This window comes from Camellia sinensis, chromosome 13 (assembly GCF_055761805.1).
Source record: "Camellia sinensis isolate YWXY chromosome 13, ASM5576180v1, whole genome shotgun sequence".
NCBI lineage: Eukaryota > Viridiplantae > Streptophyta > Magnoliopsida > Ericales > Theaceae > Camellia > Camellia sinensis.
Window position 1 is genome coordinate 96,513,495 of NC_138973.1, and position 27,366 is coordinate 96,540,860.

The following is a 27,366-nucleotide window of genomic DNA, read 5'->3' on the forward strand; positions in this document are numbered from 1 at the left end:
ACATGAGTGAGCCTCAGCCACACTCACATAGGATGCTGTCGGATAAAAATGAAGTGCCTCGAAATGCGCGCACACAGGCACGCAAACCGAGGCGGTGGCGGAATGCAATGTAATGACATGGAAATGATAGCAATCATCCTAATGGAATTCCAGCAATAAAATGTGGGGGAAAACAGTCCCGAAATGAGGCGAAATGACATGAAATGCATGGAATTGTCCCGAAATGTGAATTTAGGTACCCGAAGTGACCTATAGCTATGCCAAACATGCACAATATGGACATGCAATGCAAAGACAGAAGCTAGACAGTCCCAAAAAATGCACTTTCACAGTTATAAACATGGCCAAACAGCAAGCATAGGTATGGCAAAAATAGCATGCAAGAATAGGGGCCAAAAGAGGGGTAATGAAGCAAGTGATACAAGCAAAACCCAAACTGAAAAATTTCCTTCTACAACACTGAAGAGGGACCAAAAATATGAATATTTACAGTTTATGGCAGCCTTAAAATCAGTATACAAACATGCTAAAAGTGTGATGCAAAATTAGGCTCAAAAGTGGCTACAACATGAAGTATACAAAATAATCACCAAACAGCCAAAGACCCTTAATAAAACATGTAGAATGGACCAAAATAAGCACTTTTCCAGAACTGTAAAATGGCCAAAAACAAAAGCATGGTAGGCTAACTAAACATGCAAGAATGGGGAATAAAAGAGGGATATAACATGAAGTGACCTATGGAGGTCTCAAACCATGAAAGGACCTAAATTAAAAATGAATTATGGACCAAAATAATCACTTTTTCAGAACTGTAAAATGGCCAAAAACAAAAGTATGATAGGCTGCCATTGCATGCAAGAATGGGGAAGAAAAGAGGAGTATAAAGGTAGGTACAACATGGAAGTCCCAAATGGTGTTGAGCCCTTCTTCAATGTTGAAGAGGGGCTCAAAATAAGCCTAATATCAGTTTACAACATGCTCGAAAACAGATTGCTCATGGGTCAAAAATAGCATGCAAAACTATGACATACAAGAGGGTCAATGAAGCAAGTGTGTCATGGAGGGCTCAAACAGGGTTGAGCCCTTAATGAAAAGTGAAGATGAGCTCAAAATAGGGCCCTTTTCAGTTAGGGCCGGAGCTTGAAACAAAAAGCATGTGGGGCTTACAAATGAATCAAGAAAAAAGGTCAAAATGAAGAAAAGGTGACTCACCCTTGAAGACTCAAACTTTTGTTGCTTCTTGGATGGATTTGCAGCTTCTTTTGTCTTTGAGAAACCTTCCTTGTTTCTGAAAATGAGGTGGTGGTGGTAGAGCTTGGTGGTGTAGAAGGAATGATGGTTAGGGACTTAGGGTTTTTCAAAGAATTGAGAAGGATGAAGATGGAGTTGTGTATGGAGGCTTGAAGGAGAATTTTTCTAACCCCAAAATACTACAAGGCTTGCTTGCTATATAGGCCAAAGAAGGGGTGTAAAGGTGGTGGAAAAGGAGAGTAATATTCCCCACGAAATATCCCCCAGATAAAGATCTTGTCTGGGGAAAACAGCTCCACAGCTGTAAAGTGTACAGTGCAAAGAAGCAGGCCAGCCTGGTACTTTTGCTGCAGGTGGCCGGCTGGCCACACCCCCTAGCCGGCCGGCTAGGGGTCAAAAGGTTCAATCATATTTTCTGGCCGGCCACCAACTGGTGAGGTACTCCTATGTGTGTACAACACAACCAGGTGGTTAAAAGTCCAAGAAAGTGGGTCCAAGGGGTTCAACATTAGCTCGGAAAGAGGGGTTCAAAAGGGTCAATTTGAATTACTGGCCGGCCATGAACTTTTAGGGTCCTCTCATGTGTGTACATCACAAATATGTGGTTCAAAGTTCGAGAAAAAGGGTCCAAAGGGTTCAACATTAGCCCGGAAGGAGGGGGTCAAAAGGGTCAAGTTGAATTAATGGTCGGCCATGAACTTTTAGGGTCCTCTCATGTGTGTACATCACAAATATGTGGTTCAAAGTTCGAGAAAATGGGCCCAAGGTGTTCAACATTAGCCCGGAAGTACGAAAAACGGGCGCCGGAGGGCGTCGGAGGATGTATAACTGGTTGCTGCAACAATTGTTGGCCTCCCAACCTTCAGTGACCTCCCCGGTGATAAAACAGAGGTACCTGCCAAAAATGAACGAAAACCGTTGCAAAATGAATGTTCGGGGGCCAAAACGCGCAGTTCGAGGTCCCGAAAATGGGCTGTTAAGCACCGAAAGTGGCGTTCGGCCACGAAGTGGGCTTCTCAGCCCCCAGTGTCCCTCAAAAGGGAGCAAATAGGAAGTATGCCAAAAATTAGAGCAATAGGAGATGGTTAAGCGGTCCCGAACCGAGGCACACGGCCTGACGGCTCCGAAAACCGGAAACCGGACTCCGAAATGGGAAAAATGGCCTACGGCCACCAAATGTAGCCTACGGACATTGAGAGATGGTCTACGGGACCTCTCCCTCTCCTCAGGAAAAGAAACAGAGAAAACCGAGTCTGGTTCGCAAACCGAGACAAGGCACAGAAGAGGGTTCGGAAGTCCGGAGGCAGGGCTCACGGCCGCGACTCTAAAACTTCTGAACGAGCACATTATGCAACATCACCAAGCGCTCAATCGGTGACGTCTGAGTCTTAAGGTCGGTCAAAAATGGGGTGTCTACAGTTGCCCCTCTTTGACAGAACTCGGAAGTCATAAGTGACGGGAGTGAATGTCAAAGCCCAGAGACGACCCATTTTTGACAAGGCCGAAGACTTAGACAAACAGACAGGATAAACAGAGATGCGCCCGCAGGCATGCCCGCAGGCAGGGGGCAAAATGCGAATGATATGCAAGAAGCCGAAGGTAACCCAATGATCATGCAAATGCAGCAAGCTGTAATGAAGCAAGTATTCGCAAATAGATGCAACAGTTTTAAGCAAGAATGCAAACCAACAACTACATTTCATGCAGTTAAAAATGCGAAGGATTATTCAATCCCCGCCACGTCTCACACGGAGAAGATACGATACCTGCGCGATTCGTCTGGTTGCACCAGCCTCAATTGAACCGTACATACAATATCGTGCCTGTAAAAGAGAGAAATTGCAACAAATACAATATGCTGACAACATGTATTTAATGTGATTTCGAAAGTTCGACACACGCAGTGCCGGTGAGTGAATGCATTGCAATGCAAGAATGGAACATGCGTGACAAAGCATGCTCAAACATGGAGGTATGCCAATATCAAGAAATGTACATGACAAGGCAAGTATGCTCATAGAATGCAAGTTATGTGCAGGATAGTATAAAACTAGCATAAATCAGGGTGCTCATTTGTCATGAAACAATGAGTACGGAAACGCGTGTTTCGGCGAAGGTAACTCGATCACGGCCTCCGATCCGCTTCCCTGAAAGGTTACAACTCATTCAAAAAGGATACACTTGGATTTCGATGAATGATGATGATACACATGTCAGAACTTGAAGCTGAAGTCCCGACGGAGCAATTTCGCGACCGGAAGTGTACTTTTCTTGAACTTTTTCAGGTCCCGGGAACTCCGATCTTCCTCAAAATTTGCAGAGAGCTAGGTGGGCATGTGGGGGACATGGCCAGCCGTTTATCTTCCCAAGGGGAGGTGGCCAACCGGTTTCCAATAAAGCTAAAGGCTGGCCGGCCATTTCTGCAAAAAGCAGATAGCTGGCCGGCTAGAAATAGGGGCCGGCCGGTCATGTGCTTTATCCGGGGGTATTTTGGTCTTTTTCACTCCCTTTTTGCATGCTTCTTCAACCAAGACCTTGAGCCTATAAAAGGCAGCCGAGGCCCCCTTCCTTTCTTGCCTTCTACAACACTTTCCTCTCCAGATCTGAGTTTCACGCGCGTTTTCCAACGCCCCGTGCAAATTGTTTTCGCAAAAACACTCAGTTTCAAGCACTTTGAAGCGATTAAATTCCGACTTCGGAGCTTCTTTTTGCATTTTCGCCACTTGAGGTAAGTTTGTCTCAATATTTGGAATATTTTCTCGGGAGTTGACTTTTGTTGACTTTTCATTTCCCGAGAGTTGACTTTTGTTGACTTTTTCCAATTTTGGCCCATTTTGCTCATTTCTGCTCGCTTTTACAGATTCTTTGAAAATGGCGGGCAATTCTCCCCACGGCGGAGGTTTTCCAGGTGCCGGAGATGATTTCGATCCCATGACTCTACCCCCGAGGACCCGACCTTTCATTCCCGGGAGGTACCGTCCGCCAGCACACGTTCTTCCGCGCGCTGTCTTCCGTCACTTTACCAGTTTTGACGAGCGAGCACCCGGGGATCTGCTTCTCAGAGAGCCGGAGCAGCATCTCTCTCACGAGGCCCGAGAGGTATTTACCTCATCTTCTGTATTTTACATTTCGCACCTTTGCCATGCTTGAACATGCAGTTTAGCTTATGACATAGTACTTTGCTTACATCTTGAACATGTAGTTTCAACACTTGAATTTTTGAACACTTGGCTCACCAATTAATTGTGAACGCACTGTACACATTAGTTAAGAGGCGAACTCACGGTTCAAACACTGATTTGTCGAACACACAGCTCGAATTCGAAAGTGAACACACAGCCCACATTTTGAATTTTCTGAACACGCAGCCCAGATTAGATAGTGAACACGCAGCCCACAATTTAACTGAAAGTTGAACACGCAGCCCAAACTTCAAATTTTCTGAACACGCAGCCCAGGTAGATAGTGAACACGCAGCCCACAATTTAACTGAAAGTTGAACACGCAGCCCAAACTTCAAATTTTCTGAACACGCAGCCCAGATATATAGTGAACACGCAGCCCACAATTTAACTGAAAGTTGAACACGCAGCCCAAACTTCAAATTTTCTGAACACGCAGCCCAGATTAATAGTGAACACGCAGCCCACAATTTAACTGAAAGTTGAACACGCAGCCCAAAATTCAAATTTTCTGAACACGCAGCCCAGATTAATAGTGAACACGCAGCCCACAATTTAACTAAAAGTTGAACACGCAGCCCGAACTTCAAATTCTCTGAACACGCAGCCCAAATAGATAGTGAACACGCAGCCCACAATTTAACTGAAAGTTGAACACGCAGCCCAAACTTCAAATTTTCTGAACACGCTGCCCAGGTAGATATTGAACACGCAGCCCACAATTTAACTGAAAGTTGAACACGCAGCCCAAACTTCAAATTTTCTGAACACGCAGCCCAGATTAATAGTGAACACGCAGCCCACAATTTAACTGAAAGTTGAACACGCAGCCCGAACTTCAAATTCTCTGAACACGCAGCCCAAATAGATAGTGAACACGCAGCCCACAATTTAACTGAAAGTTGAACACGCAGCCCAAACTTCAAATTTTCTGAACACGCAACCCAGATAGATAGTGAACACGCAGCCCACAATTTAACTGAAAGTTGAACACGCAGCCCAAACTTCAAATTTTCTGAACACGCAGCCCAGATTAATAATGAACACGCAGCCCACAATTTAACTGAAAGTTGAACACGTAGCACAAACTTCAAATTCTCTGAACACGTTGCCCAAATAGATAGTGAACGCGCAGCCCACAATTTAACTGAAAGTCGAACACGCAGCCCGAACTTCAAATTTTCTAAACACGCAGCCCAAATAGATAGTGAACACGCAGCCCACAATTTAACTGAAAGTTGAACACGCAGCCCGAACTTCAAATTTTCTGAACACGCAGCCCAGATTAATAGTGAACACGCAGCCCACAATTTAACTGAAAGTCGAACACGCAGCCCGAACTTCAAATTTTCTGAACACGCAGCCCAGATAGATTTTGCATGTAGCTTATTTCACTTCATCGGCACACAGCCCATTTCATTTCATTGGCACACAGCCCATTTCATCTCATTGGCACACGGCCCTTTCATTTCATTGGCACACAGCCCATTTCATTTCATCGGCACACAGCCCATTTCATTTCATTATTGACACATGTATTCATTCTGAATGCAGGTTGGTTCCCGCAGTGTGCGGGGGTATGGTTCCACCATCGCGCGGGACTGGTATGCTGAGCTCCCGGAGGCCGTCCGAGATTTGGTAGATTTGGCAGGATTCGGGCCCTTCTGCGTCGGGTTGTCACGTTGTCCTGCCAGGAGGACACTGATGGCGGCCCTGGTAGAGAGATGGTGGGACACCAATAATTCCTTTCATTTCTCTGCTACCGGGGATATGACCATGACCCCTTTTGACTTCGCTGTATTGACCGGCCTTGACGTTGGAGGTTGGTCCATCCCCTACGATGAGGATATGGGCGAGTGGGAGGCCGCCTGGATGTATCTGTTGGGGGCTCGCCCGCCTGTTGATAGGGTTTTAGGGAGAGTCCGATACACTTGGTTCTCTTCCCATTTCCGGCGGGCGGAGATGGTGCCTGAGACTCCCGAGGAGACGGAGCAGTATGCCCGTGGTTTCCTGATGTTCCTCTTCGGGACTACCCTGTTCGCCGACAGAGGGAACACCGTTGGGCTATACCTGCTGAGCGCTCTAGTCGACCTATCACAGGTCCATCGATATGATTGGGGTGGCGCCGGCCTGGCTACCCTTTACTTTTATATGAGCGCGACCTCCCGCGGGCGGGGCGACTTACTTGGCGGCTACTGGAGAGCCTGGGAGGTACTTTTCTGTCCCCTTTGATTTACATTTCTGCTTTTCATTACTTGTACATTGCATACACAGCGCACTTTTACAGTCAGTATTTTGCTCTCAGCATTTCGTACTTGCCTTCTGCACTGTTTTTCTCAGCTATGGGTCTATGTATACTTCCCATCATTAGCCCCAGAGCTGGAGGTGGTAGGGATTCCCATGACCCCATATTCATTGGTGTTCGAGGGCCCACACTGGCCGAGGCCTCGAGAGACCGTCCTTCGCCTGCGACAGTACTTTGACACTGTGCGACATTCAGAGGTACCTCAGAACTTTCAATTCCTTTCATTCTCATCTTTGATTTGCTCTGTATATTCTCGATTTCTGATTGGTTTATGCATTTATCATCCGCAGATTACATGGCAGCCCTGGGTGTCCCTGGGTGACGGCCTCCGACTTCAGTATACCGGAGCGTCGGGCATTTCCCAGTATAGGGTCCTGCTCGAAGGGCCGGTTGGCAGGGTATGGTTCCTGGGGGAGCGCTTTCTGCGCCAGGTATGGGGGTATCTTTCTCAGGATATTCTCGCAGTACCCCCAGCCAGTATGCGGACTGCTGACAGGCTCTCTTACTCAGAGGTAGTCGGCGCCATGCTGGGCAGTGATGCTTTACTATACATTGAGGAGGGGGACTACGCCACTTACCGTCACATATATTTGATGCCTCCATTGACGGGAGCTCATATCCTGATGATGAGGCCTGCCGGTATGTCATCCTCGGACCAGGCTCGGGCTCGGGCTGTAGACGCCCCTTCTACTAGCAGGGCCGGTACATCTAGAGGTGGGAGTAGACCGGTTCCTCCGGCTCCGTCGGTTCATCCTCATCCCGGATGGCCAGATATGCCTACTGAGTTGATGGCGTGGCAGTATGGGGCTAGCTCTCCGACTCCGATTCCACTAGAGCCTCCGATGCCCAGTGATCGATACGCCATTGATCCGGACTCACCGCCGGTATGCTCCACTTCTTTTCATTCATCATTCAGATGTTTAGACACTCTTCTGTTCACTGATGATTATGAGCTCATTTTTGCAGCCATCGCGAGGGTACATGGAGGAGGTGGTTGGACTGGTGGCCACACTCGAGGGCATGGTCCTGCGTAGGGAGGCACAGTTGTCTGTCGCGGGCATTCAGGTACCCTTTAGTTTTCTGGCATTTATCATACTTCTGATGACATGCTGATTTCTACTGCATCGATAGACTATTTGTGTAGAGCACATCTGACACACACCCCACTTGTACACTGTATTAACATGCACCCACTTTACGTATCCTTTGCTTGTATCTGCATCTGATGTATATATTTGGACTGATGTATTTGAATTGAACTCTTTGTTTTCAAATGCCTTCATGGTCCGGTCAGCCGCAGACCAGGCCAGCCGGGCCTCATTGGGGAGCTGGGCCATCTGGGCCTTTTCAGGGGGCGGGGCCATCTCGGCCTTCCCGAGGATCTGGGTCATCTAGACCTTTTTGAGGAGCTCGAGGAGGGCCTGTCCGCAGACGCAGGGCTCACGTTGTGGAGGTGGAGCCTGATGAGGAGGAGGAGGATGCTGAGGAGGAGGAGGAGGCTACCGACCGTCAGTCAGAGACATCTGCTGAGGAGGGGGGCTCCGGTTTTGGCTCGGGGAATAGAGGCGAGGCTGAGGGGGATCCTGAGGATGACAGCTCCGACTCAGATGGTGACAATGGTGCGGAGATTGTCCCGCAGAAGAGGATGAGGAGTGCTTCTCGTTCCCGTTCCCGAGGACTTTGATGTTACTATTTCCTGCTTTATTTTTCTTTTTGCTAGTAGTTTGTAGCACTTTGCACATTGTTAGGCAGTTTCATTTTTTGTAAAACTTGTACCTTTGTTTGTTGTAAAGCATGATGAAATGAAATAGCTTTTGAAAAAGTGTTTGTATTTTAAACTTTTAGCATCGTATCGCATCAATTTATTTTGCACAAAGATGGAATTGAATGGAAATGCGCATTGTGTAATCACCAAGTCAGGTAGTGAACTGACGCAACAAACTGAGCAACTCAACTTACTAAGATATAACAGGACCTTAGGAAGTTTACAACTCGATAAGCAAAATGCCACAATGCAAATAAACAAGACTTTAACAAAAATTGCTTAAACAGAGAGCAAAGACTCAAAAACACAAAACACGTCCGCTCGACAAACAACTCGATAAGCAAAACAACAACTCGATAAACAAAACTCAATAACAACAGAGTGTTCTTCTGACAATCTGGGCATCGAAACGCATCCGAAACGGAGGGAGATAAAGGCCTTTGACTGTCCCATTGCATGGAAATGCTTGGAACTTTCCCTCGAAGAGTAAAACAGGGCCAAGGAGATACACTGCAGCATTGCCAGCCATCCCTGGGAGCCGGCCGGCCATTTTTGTGGAGAGAGACAGCTGGCCGGCCATTTCTGCAAAAAGTAAATGGCTGGCCAGCCAGAAAAGGTGGCTGGCCGGCCATTCAGTCCTGCAGCCACCAGATTTTTGACACGTGTCCCCGTGAATAGTGTTTTTCCTTCTATAAAAGCTTCAACTTCGGGAACATTCATTTCATCTTAGTTTTAGCCAAAGATGGAGGCGTTCCTCGCAGAAAATATCACATCTTGGATCTCTTCTCTAGATGGCTCGGAAAAGCTGAATTTCCGGGGTTTCGGCTTGAATGCACTATTCATGCTGAGCCGTACTCCGCTACATCTTCCTTTTCTCCATGCCGCGGCAAGGTTCTGGAATCCAGTGACGCATGTTTTTAGCTTTGGCGGCCAAGAGATGTGTCCCACTTTCGAAGATTTTCAGGTTTTGATGGAATCTGAATGCTCTGAAGTGATCTTGCCTCAGCTCCGTTTTGGCCATGCTCAGGCTTTAGGGTGGATGTGTGGGCTCACGGCGCATGATGCTCGATCTATGATCTGCAGTGGGGAACTGGACATCCTCGCCTTGATCCGTCGTTTTTCCGACGCCGGTGACCGCAGCAACCATTATTGGCAGGGTTTCCGGCAACACGCCCTCTGCCTATGTTTGTTGTCCCACTTTCTGCTTTCCTCGGGCTTCGGCGGGGCTAGCATTCGCTTGATTGAAGTCGCCCAAGGTTTGAGGGAAGGAAATAGCTGTATTGCCATGACCTTGGCCGAGACACTGATGGGCTTAGATTCTGTCTATCGCCGGGAGGCGACCAGGTTTGCCGGGAGTCCACTGCTACTGCAGGTAATGTTTCCCACCCGACCTCACATATATATTTGCTCACATCACTCGACCCTCAGGCTCGGTTTTTCTCACAAAACCCTTGTCTCACTTTTCTCTCATCGTACATCTCTCTGTGCTTTATTCTCTCATTTTCCATCCCTCCCCTAGGTATGGTTAATGGACAAGTTGCAGGTTGTGGACTCTTGCCCAGCTTATTCAGCTCGAGGCTACTTCTTTCGGCCGTGCCTAGTCAATGCTCTTGACGAAAGGTGGTGGTTCGATTGGATGTGCAATTTCCCCGCAGACGACATTGCTTGGCGTTGTCCTTGGCTCAACCTCCCGGCAATGAGCTATAGTATGTCTCGGCTGATTGGGATCCAATTGATTGGTCTAACCAACTGCGTATTCTATTTTCCGTTCCGGTTCCTGCGTCAGTTTGGTCATGATCAGACCTGTCCGCCAGAGGGGATTGAGTACCCAGCCGCTTTCCCGATCCGGGGTGCACAGCTTGCCCGATATGCTACGGCATGGAGGACTAGAGAGCTCCTGGCCCCTGCTTCTACTTTCAGTTGCACTTTGTCCGATGAGTGCGTGGACTGGCTCAATGAGGAGGCACAGGTTGGGCCTAGCTTGGCATCAGATGCTCCGTCCAGCTCTGGGAGGGGACGCAGAGATACTTGATTCAACTATGCTCCAAATTTATTGCTTATTTAGCATTTTCAAGTTTTCTTTATGAATGTACTAAAAAAGCAACCTCGATTGTAATGCAAGAGCAGGAGAACTCAGTTTTGAAATCAATGAAATTGAAAGTTATGGTACTGAAAATTTTCCATTTTTGGTCCAAAAATGGTCTTAGTCGTAAAAAGATTAATTTGAACAAAGTCAACTTTTATTAAAACTTTTCAAAACTATTTTCGATGTGGATCAGAACTGGACACGCCGGAGATCTGTCACTGAGATGCACAACCCCAGATCCCTGCAACTGGAAAGTTGCCCCTAGTCTGAAGAACAATGCGGCACTTCAAAGCAACGGAAAGTTGCCCCTAGTCTGAACAGCACTGTACCGGAGATCGCGATAAATGCTGGTGGATAAAGATGACTGAGATGATCAGAATGGACAGAGTTGATCGGGGAAATGTTTATGGCTGAACTTCAAGATGAAGTTGCCTACGTATCCCAAAGATGGGAATCAAGCCTTACGTAGTTCAGGCTCAGGTTCACTCGAGTATTTTCACTCTCCTTTTGCGCTCTAACTTTTGCCAAGGCCGCCCTTTGCGGGTTTTCAACCTTGTGAGCTCAGTTTTTATATTTTCTAATTTTTTGTGCTCTAACTTTTGCCTAGGTCGCCCTTTCGGGTTTTCGGCCTAGCGAGCCTCTCAAGGATAGTATTTCTTCAACTTGTCCATATTGATCGGTTGTGAGAACTCCAAGCCATCTAGATCCATCAGAACCACAGCTCCACCTGACCAGATAGCTTTGATAATGTAAGGACCAGTCCAATTAGGTTTGAACTTGCCCCTTGGGTCGTGGATGGGAGCTCGGTTGTCTTTGAGCACCAAATCTCCCTCTTTCAGATTCCTGGACTTAACCTTCTTGTTGAAAGCCCGGACAATTCTTCGTTGATAGCCTTGGATGTGGTACAGTGCTTTCAGTCTTCTTTCATCAAAGAGCATGAGTTCTTCGAATCTGCTTTGCTGCCAATCTGCTTCGGCTATCTGGCATTCAGCCAATACTCGTAACGACGGAACCTCAATCTCAATGGGTAGAACAGCCTCCATTCCATAGACCAGTGAATATAGAGTTGCTCCAGTAGAAGTTCTGATTGAAGTCCTGTAGCCCCAAAGAGCAAATGGCAGCTTGTCTGGCCAATCCCGATAGGTTTCCACCATCTTCTGTAGTATATGCTTGACATTCTTGTTGGCGGCCTCAACCGCTCCGTTGGTCTGCGGCCGGTATGTAGATGACTTATGCAAAGCCACATTGTATTTCTCCAACAAGTCTATCACTTCTTTCTTGAAGTGGGAACCATTATCTGAAATTATCTCGTTTGGCACCCCGTAGCGACAGATGATGTTGTTCCTGATGAACTTTGCGACGTGCGACGCCTTCAACACCGCGTATGATTGGGCCTCGACCCACTTTGTGAAGTAATCTATCACTACTAGGATAAACTCATGCCCGTTTGACCCCTTCGGGGTAACAGCTCTGATCACATCAATTCCCCAGATTGAAAAAGGCCATGGGGAAGTCATGTTGTACAGTTTTGACGGCGGGATGTTCATGCGGTTTGCATGAATTTGACACTTGTGGCATCGCCGAACAAAGCTAATACAATCCTCCTCCATGGTTGACCAGTAGTAGCCCTGTCTGAGGATTTTTCTGGCCAGCATTACTCCATTCATGTGTGCACCGCACTCCCCCCCATGGATGGCTTCCATCAGGCGTCTTGACTCTTCAGCTTCTACACAGAGCTTATGCATTCCTAGATGCCCCCTTTTGTACAGCTTTCCCCCGCAGATGATAAACTGAGCAGCCATTCTTCTGGTGGCCCTCTTATCCTTGGCATTTGCCCCTAGTGGATATGTCTCATTTTCCAAGAAGTTCCAGATGTCGTAATACCAGGGGTTGTCGTCTTGAACCTCATCTATGGCGGAAATTGACTCGTATGCTGGCATGAACTTCTGATCAATAATGACTGGACGCATCCGGACTCCGGACGGAATGTCTATCATAGAAGATAGAGTTGCTAATGAATCTGCAAACCTGTTGTTCTCTCTTACGAGGTGGGTGAAATTTAGCTTCTCAAACCGAGGAATTAGCAGATCCAAGGTTTGGTGGTAGATTATCATCCTTTCCTCCTTGACCTTCCAATCTCCTTTTGCTTGAGACACAACAAGGTTCGAGTCCCCAATGACGTCCAACCGTCTCGCCCCTAGTTCTAAGGCTGCTTCCAGGCCAGCAATACATGCCTCATACTCTGCTTCATTGTTGGAAACTTTGAACTGGAGCTTGAATGCTAAAGGGATACGGGAATCATCAGGCGCTATCAGCAACACCCCTATCCCATACCCATACTAGTTTGACGCTCCGTCAAAGTACATTGTCCAAGTTTCATCTTTGACGTGCAGAATGGCTTCATCTGGGAATAGATACTCAATCGCTTCATCCCCCTCAACCGGGTGGTCGGCAAGGAACTCCGCTACCGCTCTGCCTTTTACTAACTTGCGCGTTACATACTTCAAATCAAATTCGGAGAGCAACAGCAGCCATCGAGCTAGCCTACCCGTAAGTACTGGTTTCTCGAAGAGATATTTGATGGGATCCAAACGCGAAACCAACATTACAGAGTGGGCTAACAGGTAGTGCCGCAGCTTCCTGGTTGCCCATACCAAGGCCAAACAAGCCTTCTCCAGCGGTGTATAGCGGGTCTCGTAATCCAGCATCTTTTTGCTCAGATAGTATATGGCCCTTTCCACTTTGTCTTCTGACTCCTGCGCGAGCATGCAGCCCATGGTAGTCTCAGTTACCGAAAGGTACAATATCAACGGTCTCCCCGGCTCTGGCGGTGACAACACGGGTGGGTTCTGTAGATACTCTTTGATCTGCTCAAAAGCTGCTTGACATCGGCCGTCCCATTGGAATTTCTTTCCTTTCTTCAGGAGACCAAAAAGTGGTTCACAAGTCAAGGTTAATTTAGAAATAAACCGTCTTATGAATTGCACTTTACCCAGAAAGCCTCGCACCTTCTTTTCAGTCCTTGGTGGTGGCATTTCTAAGATGGCCTTGATTTTGGAAGGGTCGACCTCGATGCCCCTTTGTGTGATCAGAAACCCTAGCATCTTCCCTGCTGTAACACCAAACGTGCATTTCTGGGGATTCAGTCGCAGCCGAAACTCTTTGATCCTTTGAAAGAATTTTTGTAAGGCGGTGTAGTGGCCCTCTCTATCTTTGGACTTGACAATCATGTCGTCCACATACACCTCGACCTCCTTATGGATCATATCATGCAATATTGTAGTTGCTGCCCGTTGATACGTAGCTCCAGCATTTTTCAACCCGAATGGCATCACTCTATAACAATATGCCCCCCACGGGGTAGTGAACGCAGTCTTCTCCCGGTCTTCGGGTGCCATTACTATCTGGTTATAGCCTGAGAAACCATCCATAAACGAAAGCAAGGCGTGTCCTGCCGTGAAATCCACCAATTCATCGATGTGCGGCAAGGGGAAGTCGTCCTTCGGACTGGCCCTGTTCAAATCTCTGAAGTCTACACAGACCCGAATTCTGCCGTCCTTCTTTGGCACCGGAACAATGTTGGCCAACCAAGTTGGATATTCAGATACCAGCAGGAACCCTGCGTCAATTTGCTTGGTGACCTCTTCCTTAATTTTGAGAGCCCAGTCCGGGCGAATCCTTCTGAGTTTCTGTTTGACAGGACGGGCCTCGGGGTCAAGAGGGATCCGGTGCTGTACAATCTCAGGATCGATTCCAGGCATGTCTTCGTAGGACCACGCGAAAACATCTTTAAAATCTTTTAATAAAGCGACTAAGCGCTCGCGCTCCTCCAAAGACAACGTGGACCCGATCTGGACCAGCCGCAGGTCCTTCTCAGTACCAACATTCACAGTAGTGATTTCATCCATTAAAGGTTTAACAAATCTTTCCTGCTCTTGATCAATTAATCGTTGCAAAACTGGAGGAATTTCTTCCTCGCTGTTTTCATCAAAATTTTGAAAATCCTGATTTAAGCAATAAATCAAAGGCACAGAAAAATACTCGGAAACCACATCCACATCATTCTCATTAAATACTTCCAAGCCGTCAGATTCCTCTGTTACAACAGACTCAAAAGAAAATGAAAAAGACGACCTAGACAGGACTGTGGCATCCGGGTTATCACCCCCAGGAATACCGGACTCAGACTCAGTCGAGCTGGAATCTGATTCTGACGCACAAGATTCGGTAGAATCAGATTCCGGCTCACTACCTGACCCGGAACTGCTAGATAAAAAGCCTTCTTCATATTGCCAGATGAGAGAAGGTGCGATAGATGCATCCAAGATCGGCGCTGGAAAGCCGGCAGCTATTTCATCTCCAATCACAGAAACCGAAGAGTTATCCCCCAAGCACTCTTGGCCGATCGGAGGATCTGATAGTAGACTCGCCAGTGCTACCCCCATTTCAAGCTCTGTGCTCTCAGGATCCACTGCTTCACATTGCTCAACCTCAGTTGGTGGGTCTGTCTGCGCTTCGGCAACGTCATCCCCAGATAATTGTATGTCGAAGAAGATTTCAAAACCAGGCATGCGCGTCCCCTCCGCGTTTAGCCATGGCTCCGGGAAGCCGTAGAATGGAAAATCTTCCCCCTCCCGGACGAAGCGTCCGTTTAGGGTACCCCAGATGGGCCTGTGCATTAAATCAAATGGCTTCCCGGCCTTCTTTGCCCTGGCCCTTCCGGCCATTTCTTTTCCTTTCCTCACCCAATCCTCCTTGGTGGGCAGATAACCCAGTCCAAAGGCGTGAGGGTTGTGTGGCACTTCGGCCAACACTGAGACGCCTTTCCGGCCGCTTCTCCCTAATCCCATCCTGGGGGTATGTTTTAGCTTGTTCATGAGGTAGATAGATTGTGCACTAACATACATGCGCTCATTCACAGCCATGACATTCTGCACCACTTGAGCCTCGGCCAAAGTGAACCCCGACAAAAACACATCCTCCGTGCCGTGCTCAATCTCCAAGACAGGTGTAGACACCTCCGGCGGCGGATGGATTGATGAATTCCCAAAAACGATCGCTACCCCTTTCCCGTAGGGGTACTTTAGCATCTGATGTAGAGTGGAAGAGACTGCTTTGACCTGGTCCAACCACGGTCGCCCCAAAAGTAGGTTAAAGGTTGCAGGAACGTCCAAGATATGAAATTCAATGCTGTGTTGTCCTGGACCAACCTTGGTTTGAATTTTAACAGTCCCCATCACTTCTCTGCTGGTATTGTCGTATGCTCTGATCACTTGGGTGGTTGGGACGAAGTCCACGGGTTTCAACCCGATTGCATATGCCGTTCTAGTTGGGCAGACATTAATCGCAGACCCGGTATCAACAAGTACCACCGGTATCCACTTATCTCTACATTCCACAGAAATATAGAGAGGTTTGTTATGACTTGTGCCCTCAGGCGGTAGCTCCTTGTCCGAAAAGGTTAATGCCGGGGAACCTCCTCCCGGAAAAACCAGCCCAACCAGCTGTTCAGGCGTGGTGTCTATGGAGAGTTTGGACTTGTCCATAGCAGATAGGACAGCTTCTCTGTGTACTCGTGATGCCATTAGCAGTCCCCATATGGAGATGTCTACTTGTATCTTCTTTAACTGTTTCAACACAGCTTCATCTTCAATCTGCTTCTCCTTCTGTCTCTCCGCTTCTCTATCCTTCCCGGATACCTCGGGTTGGTCCAGGTGTGGGGGTTTGAAGTACCGCCCACTTCTTGTTATATGGTCAACCTCATCGAGGTACCAAGTATCATCCGGCTGGCCACTTCCCCAGTCTTCATCGGTGTGGGCAAGACACAAGTCGTCATCTTCCCACCACATTCCGCTGGCAGCCAACAGACACCTGTCTGGCTCCAGTTTAGTCGTACTCTCAATGCTCTCTGTCCATATGCTCGCGGCATTGTCTGTCTTCGTGCACACAGCACTTTCAGTCCCCTCAGGGCCTTAGCTTTTCTAATTCTCTCAGCCTCCTCAAACTTTTCTTGTTCCGGCTGCATCAGTACAGCTGTTTGTTCAACAGTTCCCATCTCCATAATGCCCATGTCTCGAGCGGAATTCTTAACACCGGCGCTCTCCGGCGATACAACTTGGCTTTCGGCCATTCCGGCCACAACTGATATTTCCGCCCCTACCGGGCTCTGTTCTGGTTGGGCTTCCCCCACTGCATCCGGTTGATCTTCGAGCCATCCAGTGGCCTCCTCTGATCCCTCATAATCGTACCAGTTAATCGACGCATCCCCCAGTTCCTGGTCGTCAAGAAATTGCAGGTTGGCAAAGTCCTCCCCTGCGGCTGTCAAATCATCTGCCCATAGCCCAGATCCATCCCCCCGGATCATGCATAGCTCTCCTGTCTCTGGCAATTCTACACTTAGCCCAATTCGGCCCGTTGATAGGATATGCTTGCTTGGATCATAGGCTCCCCCAGCAAAATTCTGCCCAGTCCCAGATTCAACAATCTCCTTTTCTCCCAAAATCTGCCCTGCCCTGTCTTCGACGATCACCACCATCGGTTCTGGTTGGGTTTTAGAGATGTCCACCATGCACAAGAAGTCAGTGCAATCGGGGAGGGGCACCTCCGGCTTGGGTAGGTGGGTGGGCGTAATATAGATGCTAGGATCGTAAGATGCGACCCCAGTCTGGATAAAATTAATTCTTTTGGGAGGAGGAGCTTGGTTATGTGGTGGGAGAGTGTTGGTTGTGAGATTGGGTTTATCAGGAGGTGTGATCACTTGTTTGTCAATAAGATCTTGGATCTCATGACGCAATCTGTAACAACGGTCGGTGTCATGACCGTGTTGTTGGTGATATGCGTAGTACTTTGACGGGTCATATGAGGGGGGGAGTGGATTCGGTAATGGCTTTGGCTCCAGGGGTTTTAAATGATTTTTTTTGATCAATATTCCCAGAACCTTGGTCAGAGGCATATATAGTGGGGTAAAGGTTCTTTGGCCTCGCGGTTGGAATCGGTTGTTTTGTGTGTTGCTTCCGGACGCGCCGGAGAATGGTGTGGCAGTCATGGGCCTTGGAGGGGGAGGGGGAGTGGTGGTGACCACACTAACTTCCGAGGCTCTCGTATTTGCAGCGCCACTCGGGCACGCATTGTTGTTACGGTTGAACGTCCTCCTCGGTTGTTCTCTGTCGTGGTCAAACAGACCTTGTTTCATTGCGTCTTCGATTTGCACCCCCATATCATGTAAATCTGCGAAAGTAGGGAAGGGGACTACAATCATCCTCTGCATTAGCTTTGGGTGGAGATTGCGCACAATCATCCGGATTTGATCTTTGTCCGTGGGCCTTAAAGTCATCATTGACGCATTCGCCCTCCATCGGATCACAAAGTCCGAAAAAGATTCCTTGGGCTCTTGCCTTGTCGTTTCGAGATCACGAGTTGTGATCTCGATCTGAGTGTTGTATGAATATTGTGCGACAAAGGCCTCAGCCATTTCATCCCAATTCTTTTTCACTTCATCTTGTAATCTTGCGTACCAATGAGAGGCCACACCCGACAGGGTTCGGCCGAATAATGAGAGCTTCTATGGTCGTGTTAGGCCCATTGGCCGCAAGACGTCTGCGAACAGTCGGATATGGACCATGGGGTCGCCGGTCCCATCAAAACGGTCGATTTGTGGCATTTTGAACCTATCGGGGAGTGTTACAGCCTCCTCGGTATATCCATCTTCGATATCCGGCATAGCCTTGACCCCTTGGGATTTCTTAAAGAGCTTCTCCAATTTGCTCAATTTCAGAGCTGTATGATCAACCTCGACCTCAAATGGAGAGTCCGGGTGATTGGATGTATGGACCTTAGACAGTTGTGGTGGAAGCGGGGGCGGAGCTGGCCCCGTTGGAAGATTCGTGTCCTCTTATACATTTTGGACATGCGGCAGGGCATTCTGGGCATTTGGTGGGGCGTTCTGAACAGTAGGTGCCTGCTCAGGTAACGGAGCCCCTGCCGGAGGAGGAATTTGTTGTGAAGCAGATGCTGTATTCTGCTGTTGCAGCCTGGCGATTAGTTCGGCCTGTTGGGCCATGATCGCAGCCTGCTGTTTGGAGAACTCCGTTTGACGGGTGGCATCATCATGCATCTGTCTCATGCTCTCCTGCATCTGGCGCATTAGAGCCTCCATCCCTGATGTATTCTGTTGATCCATCTGTCTAACCAGTATGCCTATTTCTGCAGCAGTAATTGAGACCTCAGTCCTGTAGTCCTCTGATGAAGTAACCCACTGCTCTGACAACCTCTGTTCTGACACACTGCGCCTTTTCGGCTTCCTTCTGGTAGCAGGGGGTAGAGAATGGAACACTGGCTGTCCGTCGATTAGATCCTCAGATCGATGGAGTCGACGACCTCGTGTCCAAAGTGCTTGGGGAATGCCTGCTGGGTTGGAAGCAATCGTGCTAAAACTGACCTAGCAAAAAATAAATAAAGCGAAAAGGAAATAAATAAACAGATAAACGGACAGCATAACGGCTTAAAATAAAATGCAAGACACACAGTCGGGCATAATCAACACACAGTCAATAAGCTGAATACACACTGTCCTCAAACACTGATTATTATCCCTGTATCACTGTCCCCTAAAACAGAATCTGATAGCCGCAGATAACTAATTCTCAAATACTGGCTCATGCCCGCAGGCCTGATACCCAAACTCATGTACTGAACTGATGCCCGCAGGCCTGATACTTGAACTCATATACTGATCTGATGCCCGCAGGCCTGATACTGAACTGATGCCCGCAGGCTTGATACTGATAATACTGAACTGAAGCCCGCAGGCTTGATGCCCAAACTCATATACTGATACATGCATTCCTGTAGAGACGCACTCTAAAGCACATAACAGATAAGTGAGAGCAAAAACACCCCTATGTTGGGGTAGGGTTTCCCTGCCCTATTGTGTCAGGAGCTAGGGTTTCATTACGCACGCAGCGGTTTCAAACAACCTATAAACGGGTAAGCAACCTGTCCTAATTTGGAATGGTCACTATGGATCCGAATATGCACTAGGTCGAATGGTCAAAGAGGGTGCCCCGGTAAAACCGGGGTTTGTGTTCCCATACTGGCAGAGCCCACAACCGGTCAGCCTTATGGTCATGCCTTGACAAGACAAGCCTCCGGCAAACCGTTCAGGAATAGCAGATGGCAAACACGGTGTCCTAGGCGCACCAATGCAAATGCAATGCAAAGAAACACACAAGTGTAGTCAAAAACAGATATCACGAGTTTGAGTCAAGTTCTCTAAATCCCCAGCAGAGTCGCCAGAAACTGCAGACGTCCCCGAACACCCCGGGAGGGTTAGCTCCCATTCTGTTCATTAGGGGTCACTACAGCTCGGACTCTTAAATGTCACGGTTCCTAATCTGAACCAAAAAGCCCAAATCCGGCAAATTGTTTTGAGAGACTGATTTTTTTTTAAAAAAAGTAGTGCCAAATATGGACTTCTTTGCTAGATACAGAGTCGCCACCTAAATATTTTATTTTGGGAAATTTAGGAAACCCTGACTCGGTGCCAAAAGGCCACGTGTCCGTCATCACCAAAGTTGCCTCGGCTCGGGAACTTGGGTACGATTGGGGAAGGTCACTTCGTGAGCACCCCCGCTCGCCCGGTCATAGACCGGCCTCTACTAACCATGATATCAATTTTTGAAAACATTGTGAGTTCTTATTCCGGTTATTAGCCTAGGTTACTATGTGATGCTCACAGCATACAAGTATAGACTGGATCGCCTGAATTGGAACAAAACATTTCATGCTTGTTTTTGAAAATGGTTTGCTACCCGCAGGTAGGCTTGAAACATTTGATGATTTATTCCAATTCAGATAACCCAACCTTCACCCACAGGCATTCAGGCAGATATATCAGATAAGCACATAGCCTCATGGTAAGCATGCTATCATGGCATTCACTCACACGCATGCAAGGATGCTAAAGCATAAAGCTTACCGAGTACTCCAAGCCAAAATAGAAACTTCATTAGAAATCATGCATGATCCTAAGTATACAAAAATGCCTAATGCAACACATGCAAAATGCAACTATAGCAGGCTCGGCTATTCTAAGATGGCATATGGAATGTTACAACTAACATGAATTCAATTTGGAATTGAAAGTACAATGCAATTAGTATGATGCGCCGAGCCCGGTGCATGCAAAACAGATGAATGATGCAAACATGCCGTCATACTGTATGCTAATTGAAATATGCCCTAATCTAACCATCATAAGCGGATAAATAAAAGGGAGAAAGACGTGGGGTTGGAAGACATACAACACACACACGCACACTTATTACAGTTATGCCCTCGCGCAGAGGGTCCGAATAAATATACAGTCCAAATATTACAGTCCCAAATAAAAGAATATTACAGTCCAAAATATTACAAAATTCTAATTAATTAAAGAATTAACTAAGAAAGCAAATAAAACTGGCGTGCAGGCCAGGGACTGCCTTGCTTCTGATGGATGATGCATGTCCGGATTGTCTTGCGCAGAAATCCACCAGAATGCCCCAATTAGCCTCTGTTTACACCTGTTCTTGAAATGCGTGCCAAGCTCCAAAAAGTTGCTGATTCTTCGTTTTGCTGCAACAGAGAGCAGAAAAGGGGCATAGCAATGTATTTGCACAGATATATGCATGGCTCGATCCTCGTGCCACCAATCACGCATACCGAGGCATGATGGCAGAGGAGTCGAAATGCACAACTCAATATAGGATGAATGCGCATGAAACTACAGCTAAAACCTAACTCCATCATGGATAATCCGGAGTGTCGGTGACTGGGGAATTGAGACACATTCCGTCACTCGGAGTACGAAATGCACCTCGTTTCCCGTGCCCAACTCTTATTCCGGACATGATGCAATATGCATGATATGCGTGAAATGCAACTAAGATACAATCCTAACATATACAATGCTATGGAAATGAAATGCCTCAAAATACGTGCACACGGGCACGCAAACCGAGAAAATACATGAATGCAATGAAAATGAAATGCCTTGAAATGCGTGCACACGGGCACGCAAACCGAGGCAATGGTAAATGCAATGAAAATGAGATGCCTCGAAATGCGTGCACACGGGCACGCAAACCGAGGCAATGGTAAATGCAATGAAAATGACTAAAATGGCATGGAAAACATAACATGGACTTATACTAACATGAGGGAACCTCAGCCACACTCACATAAGAAGCCGGTTGATGAAAATGAAGTGCCTCGAAATGCGTGCACACGGGCACGCGAACCGAGGCAATGGCAGAATGCGATGTAATGACATGGAAATGATAATATGGGCTTATACCAACATGAGTGAGCCTCAGCCACACTCACATAGGATGTCGGCAGATAAAAATGAGGTGCCTCGAAATGCGTGCACACGGGCACGCAAATTGAGGCAATGACGGAATGCGATGTAATGACATGGAAATGATAATATGGGCTTATACCAACATGAGTGAGCCTCAGCCACACTCACATAAGATGCCGGCAAATAAAAATGAGCTGCCTCGAAATGCGTTCACACGGGCACGCAAACCGAGGCAATGACGGAATGCGATGTAATGACATGAAAATGATAATATGGGCTTATACCAACATGAGTGAGCCTCAGCCACACTCACATAGGATGCCGGCAGATAAAAATGAGGTGCCTCGAAATGCGTGCACACCGGCACGCAAACTGAGGCAATGACGGAATGCGATGTAATGACATGAAAATGATAATATGGCTTATACTAACATGACTGAGCCTCAGCCACACTCACATAGGATGCCGGCAGATAAAAATGAGGTGCCTCGAAATGCGTGAACACGGGCACGCAAACCGAGGCAATGACGGAATGCGATGTAATGACACGGAAATGATAATATGGGCTTATACCAACATGAGTGAGCCTCAGCCACACTCACATAGGATGCCGTCGGATAAAAATGAAGTGCCTCGAAATGCGCGCACACGGGCACGCAAACCGAGGCAGTGGCGGAATGCAATGTAATGACATGGAAATGATAGCAATCATCCTAATGGAATTCCAGCGATAAAATATGGGGGAAAACAGTCCCGAAATGAGGCGAAATGACATGAAATGCATGGAATTGTCCCGAAATGTGAATTTAGGTACCCGAAGTGACCTATAGCTATGCCAAACATGCACAATATGGACATGCAATGCAAAGACAGAAGCTAGACAGTCCCAAAAAATGCACTTTCACAGTTATAAACATGGCCAAACAGCAAGCATAGGTATGGCAAAAATAGCATGCAAGAATAGGGGCCAAAAGAGGGGTAATGAAGCAAGTGATACAAGAAAAACCCAAACTGAAAAATTTCCTTCTACAACACTGAAGAGGGACCAAAAATATGAATATTTACAGTTTATGGCAGCCTTAAAATCAGTATACAAACATGCTAAAAGTGTGATGCAAAATTAGGCTCAAAAGTGGCTACAACATGAAGTATACAAAATAATCACCAAACAGCCAAAGACCCTTAATAAAACATGTATAATGGACCAAAATAAGCACTTTTCCAGAACTGTAAAATGGCCAAAAACAAAAGCATGGTAGGCTAACTAAACATGCAAGAATGGGGAATAAAAGAGGGATATAACATGAAGTGACCTATGGAAGTCTCAAACCATGAAAGGACCTAAATCAAAAATGAAGTATGGACCAAAATAAGCACTTTTTCAGAACTGTAAAATGGCCAAAAACAAAAGTATGATAGGCTGCCATTGCATGCAAGAATGGGGAAGAAAAGAGGAGTATAAAGGTAGGTACAACATGGAAGTCCCAAATGGTGTTGAGCCCTTTTTCAATGTTGACGAGGGGCTCAACATAAGCCTAATATCAGTTTACAACATGCTCGAAAACAGATTTCTCATGGGTCAAAAATAGCATGCAAAACTATGACATACAAGAGGGTCAATGAAGCAAGTGTGTCATGGAGGGCTCAAACAGGGTTGAGCCCTTAATGAAAAGTGAAGATGAGCTCAAAAGAGGGCCCTTTTCAGTTAGGTCCGGAGCTTGAAACAAAAAGCATGTGGGGCTTACAAATGAATCAAGAAAAAAGGTCAAAATGAAGAAAAGGTGACTCACCCTTGAAGACTCAAACTTTTGTTGCTTCTTGGATGGATTTGCAGCTTCTTTTGTCTTTGAGAAACCTTCCTTGTTGCTGAAAATGAGGTGGTAGTGGTAGAGCTTGGTGGTGTAGAAGGAATGATGGTTAGGGACTTAGGGTTTTTCAAAGAATTGAGAAGGATGAAGATGGAGTTGTGTATGGAGGCTTGAAGGAGAATTTTTCTAACCCCAAAATACTACAAGGCTTTCTTGCTATATAGGCCAAAGAAGGGGTGTAAAGGTGGGGGAAAAGGAGAGTAATATTCCCCCACCAAATATCCCCCAGATAAAGATCTTGTCTGGGGGAAAGAGCTCCATAGCTGTAAAGTGTACAGTGCAAGGAAGCAGGCCGGCCTGGTACTTTTGCTGCAGGTGGCCGGCCGGCCACACCCCCTAGCCGGCCGGCTAGGGGTCAAAAGGTTCAATCATATTTTCTGGCCGGGCACCAACTGGTGAGGTACTCCTATGTGTGTACAACACAACCAGGTGGTTAAAAGTCCAAGAAAGTGGGTCCAAGGGGTTCAACATTAGCTCGGAAAGAGGGGTTCAAAAGGGTCAATTTGAATTACTGGCCGGCCATGAACTTTTAGGGTCCTCTCATGTGTGTACATCACAAATATGTGGTTCAAAGTTCGAGAAAAAGGGTCCAAGGGGTTCAACATTAGCCCGGAAGGAGGGGGTCCAAAGGGTCAAGTTGAATTAATGGCCGGCCATGAACTTTTAGGGTCCTCTCATGTGTGTACATCACAAATATGTGGTTCAAAGTACGAGAAAATGGGCCCAAGGTGTTCAACATTAGCCCGGAAGTACGAAAAACGGGCGCCGGAGGGCGTCGGAGGATGTATAACTGGTTGCTGCAACAATTGCTGGCCTCCCACCCTTCAGTGACCTCCCCGGTGATAAAACAGAGGTACCTGCCAAAAATGAACGAAAACCGTTGCAAAATGAATGTTCGGGGGCCAAAACGCGCAGTTCGAGGTCCCGAAAATGGGCTGTTAAGCACCGAAAGTGGCGTTCGGCCACGAAGTGGGCTTCTCAGCCCCCAGTGTCCCTCAAAAGGAGCAAATAGGAAGTATGCCAAAAATTAGAGCAATAGGAGATGGTTAAGCGGTCCCGAACCGAGGCACACGGCCTGACGGCTCCGAAAATCGGAAACCGGACTCCGAAATGGGAAAAATGGCCTACGGCCACCAAATGTAGCCTACGGACATTGAGAGATGGTCTACGGGACCTCTCCCTCCCCTCAGGAAAAGAAACAGATAAAACCGAGTCTGGTTCGCAAACCGAGACAAGGCACAGAAGAGGGTTCGGAAGTCCGGAGGCAGGACTCACGGCCGCGACTCTAAAACTTCTGAACGAGCACATTATGCAACATCACCAAGCGCTCAATCGGTGACGTCTGAGTCTTAAGGTCGGTCAAAAATGGGGTGTCTACAGTCGACCATCAAGGTGATCGACTGTCAAGGCAGCCTACCATCGAGGTGGCCGACGAACGAGGTGGTCGACCGTCGAAGTGACTGACTATCACAGTGGCTGACCGTCGACATGGTCAACCATCGAGGTGACCGATCATCAAGGCAGCCGACCATCGAGGTGGTTGACCGTCGAGGTGACCGATCATCATGGTGGCCAACCGAGGGAGCTGACCGACCGTCAAAGTGGGGAGGGTGGCTGGGTGACTTGATGGCTTTGATGGTGCGTGGGGCTCAAGGTGCATAGATGCATGTGATAATGTGATGGGGGACAGACGTGAATGAAGAAAGAGAGTTAGTAGGGGGAGTAATCGTGGTCGTCCACGTGGGATAGTCTAGGCTGTTGATGGGGATCTGAAACCGTTTGTTGGATATTTTGTTCCCTCTACACTTGGGAAACTTGTTTTCAAACTGGTAAATTTTAACCGCGACCCTTGGAGCACAAGGAAACCTTAGGCATTCGGGCTTGTGCAATTTTCATATCTTATTGCAAAAACCAACACATTCCAGACTTCGCCTCTTTCGTCTCTCGTGATTCCCCACTTTTTTATTTTTCGAATTTCCTTGCCCCTACAACTGAAACCATCTTTAGAAACGTTAGAGAGATGGCCCAAGAAAAAACCCCTGCTCTGACATCGAATGCGCTGGGGGATGACAACGGAGCGGAGAAGTACAGGGTAGAGAGGTTGGTGGAAAGGAGGGTGGAGAGGCCACCATGACCCATTCCCATAACGATGATCTCGGCTGCCCAACCAATTAGCCATATGGCCCCCGACCATTGGCACACCAAGGCGGATAAGTCTACGCTGACAACAACGTAAAGTTAAGATTGCAAATAGCGACGAATAGGGCGTCAAATGCAAGACCGATGGAGTTTACTCTATATGAAGAGGTGCTCCGTGGTGGTTTGAGACTGCCACTCTAACAGCTCACCATCGATGTCCTGAATCATTTAAAGGTGTCTCTAGGCCAACTAATACCGAATGCATGGAGGATTTTGTGCGCTTGCGCGATCTCGTGGTCTTGCATAACCGATGGACAGGCGATGTTCGTGGACGAGTTTTTCTCCTACTACAAGGCCTTAGGCCAATAGGAGACGTGGGTCACCCTGTAGACAGTGGCGGGGAGCGGGTTGGTTATAAGACTGCCTACGTTCGTCAAGAGGTGGCGGACAAAATGGTTCTATATGTCAGTAAATGGTGGGAGGGAAGTGCGGACGATGTGGAAGGTGCCCGCAAAATCATTGGAGTCGAAGTTAGATGCTGTTACAGAGAGGATGGTAAAGCAAGTAAGGGAATGGAACGAAAATGAGAGGCTCAAATGGGATAATTTCATTAAGCCCTCTATTTTGTTCGTTCTTGGGCTGGGGCCTGAGCCCGCAGAGGGAGATCTTGCACCTGAAGAGATGGGGGCAATGAGAAAGGCCTAAGAGGCAGAGGATAGGCAGATCATGGCCGCAACAGAGAAATATAAGAAGAAGGAACTAGGCCTAGCTCCTAAGCCAATCGCAAAGAGGTCGGCTCGACCATGCCTCAAAGCTTTGGCAGAGAGGGACTTGAGGACATTCATCCTTCTTAAAGCGCTGATCAACTCACTGGAAGAAAAAGAACAGGGCAGAGCTGGAACAGTTGAAGGAGAAGAAAAGAACTACGCCTAAGGGTGGAGTAGAAGGGCCCATTGTGAGGAAGGCGAAGGTGGTGGCAGTGACGGCGGAGTCAGCCAGTGCAGTTGAAGCTCTCTTAGGTGAAGTTGAAGTAGGGGAAGCTAGGTCTGGAATGGTCGTAGAGGGAGATGAGGTTGATCCCCCGATCGTGGAGATGATAAACTTGGTGGTGGTAGAGGAAGAACAAAGAAATAAGTATACTACTCACGTCCTTCCATCAGGGACAGAAACAGAGATTGGTGAAGAAGAGGCGCTTAAAATGAAGGAAACAAAGGAAGACGAGCATCCAGTAGGGATAGAGTCAAGCTTGGTGAAGACGAGCTCAGCTGTGGGAATGGTGAGCACAATTACTTGGCATCTGAGCGTCGTGGTCGGCGCGTCATTGGCCGACTTTGCTGGGGCCTCCAACCTGTTAGGCGACACAAAGGTAGCATACAAACGGATGTCAGGGACAAGTAAGGATGAGACAGTGACAGATGTCTCATGA

The 27,366-nt window shown here is 47.5% G+C and overlaps 1 protein-coding gene across 1 annotated transcript; it reads left to right on the forward strand.

Moving 5' to 3' along the window:
• Positions 1 to 3,452: 3,452 nt before the first annotated feature.
• Positions 3,453 to 27,366, forward strand: LOC145805576 (uncharacterized). Its single transcript, XM_082900741.1, has 7 exons — positions 3,453 to 3,982; positions 4,115 to 4,353; positions 5,991 to 6,647; positions 6,777 to 6,938; positions 7,032 to 7,625; positions 7,708 to 7,806; positions 26,818 to 27,366. The coding sequence occupies exons 2-7, from the start codon at positions 4,126 to 4,128 to the stop codon at positions 27,364 to 27,366; spliced, it is 2,289 nt and encodes a 762-aa protein (XP_082756867.1). The 5' UTR covers positions 3,453 to 3,982; positions 4,115 to 4,125.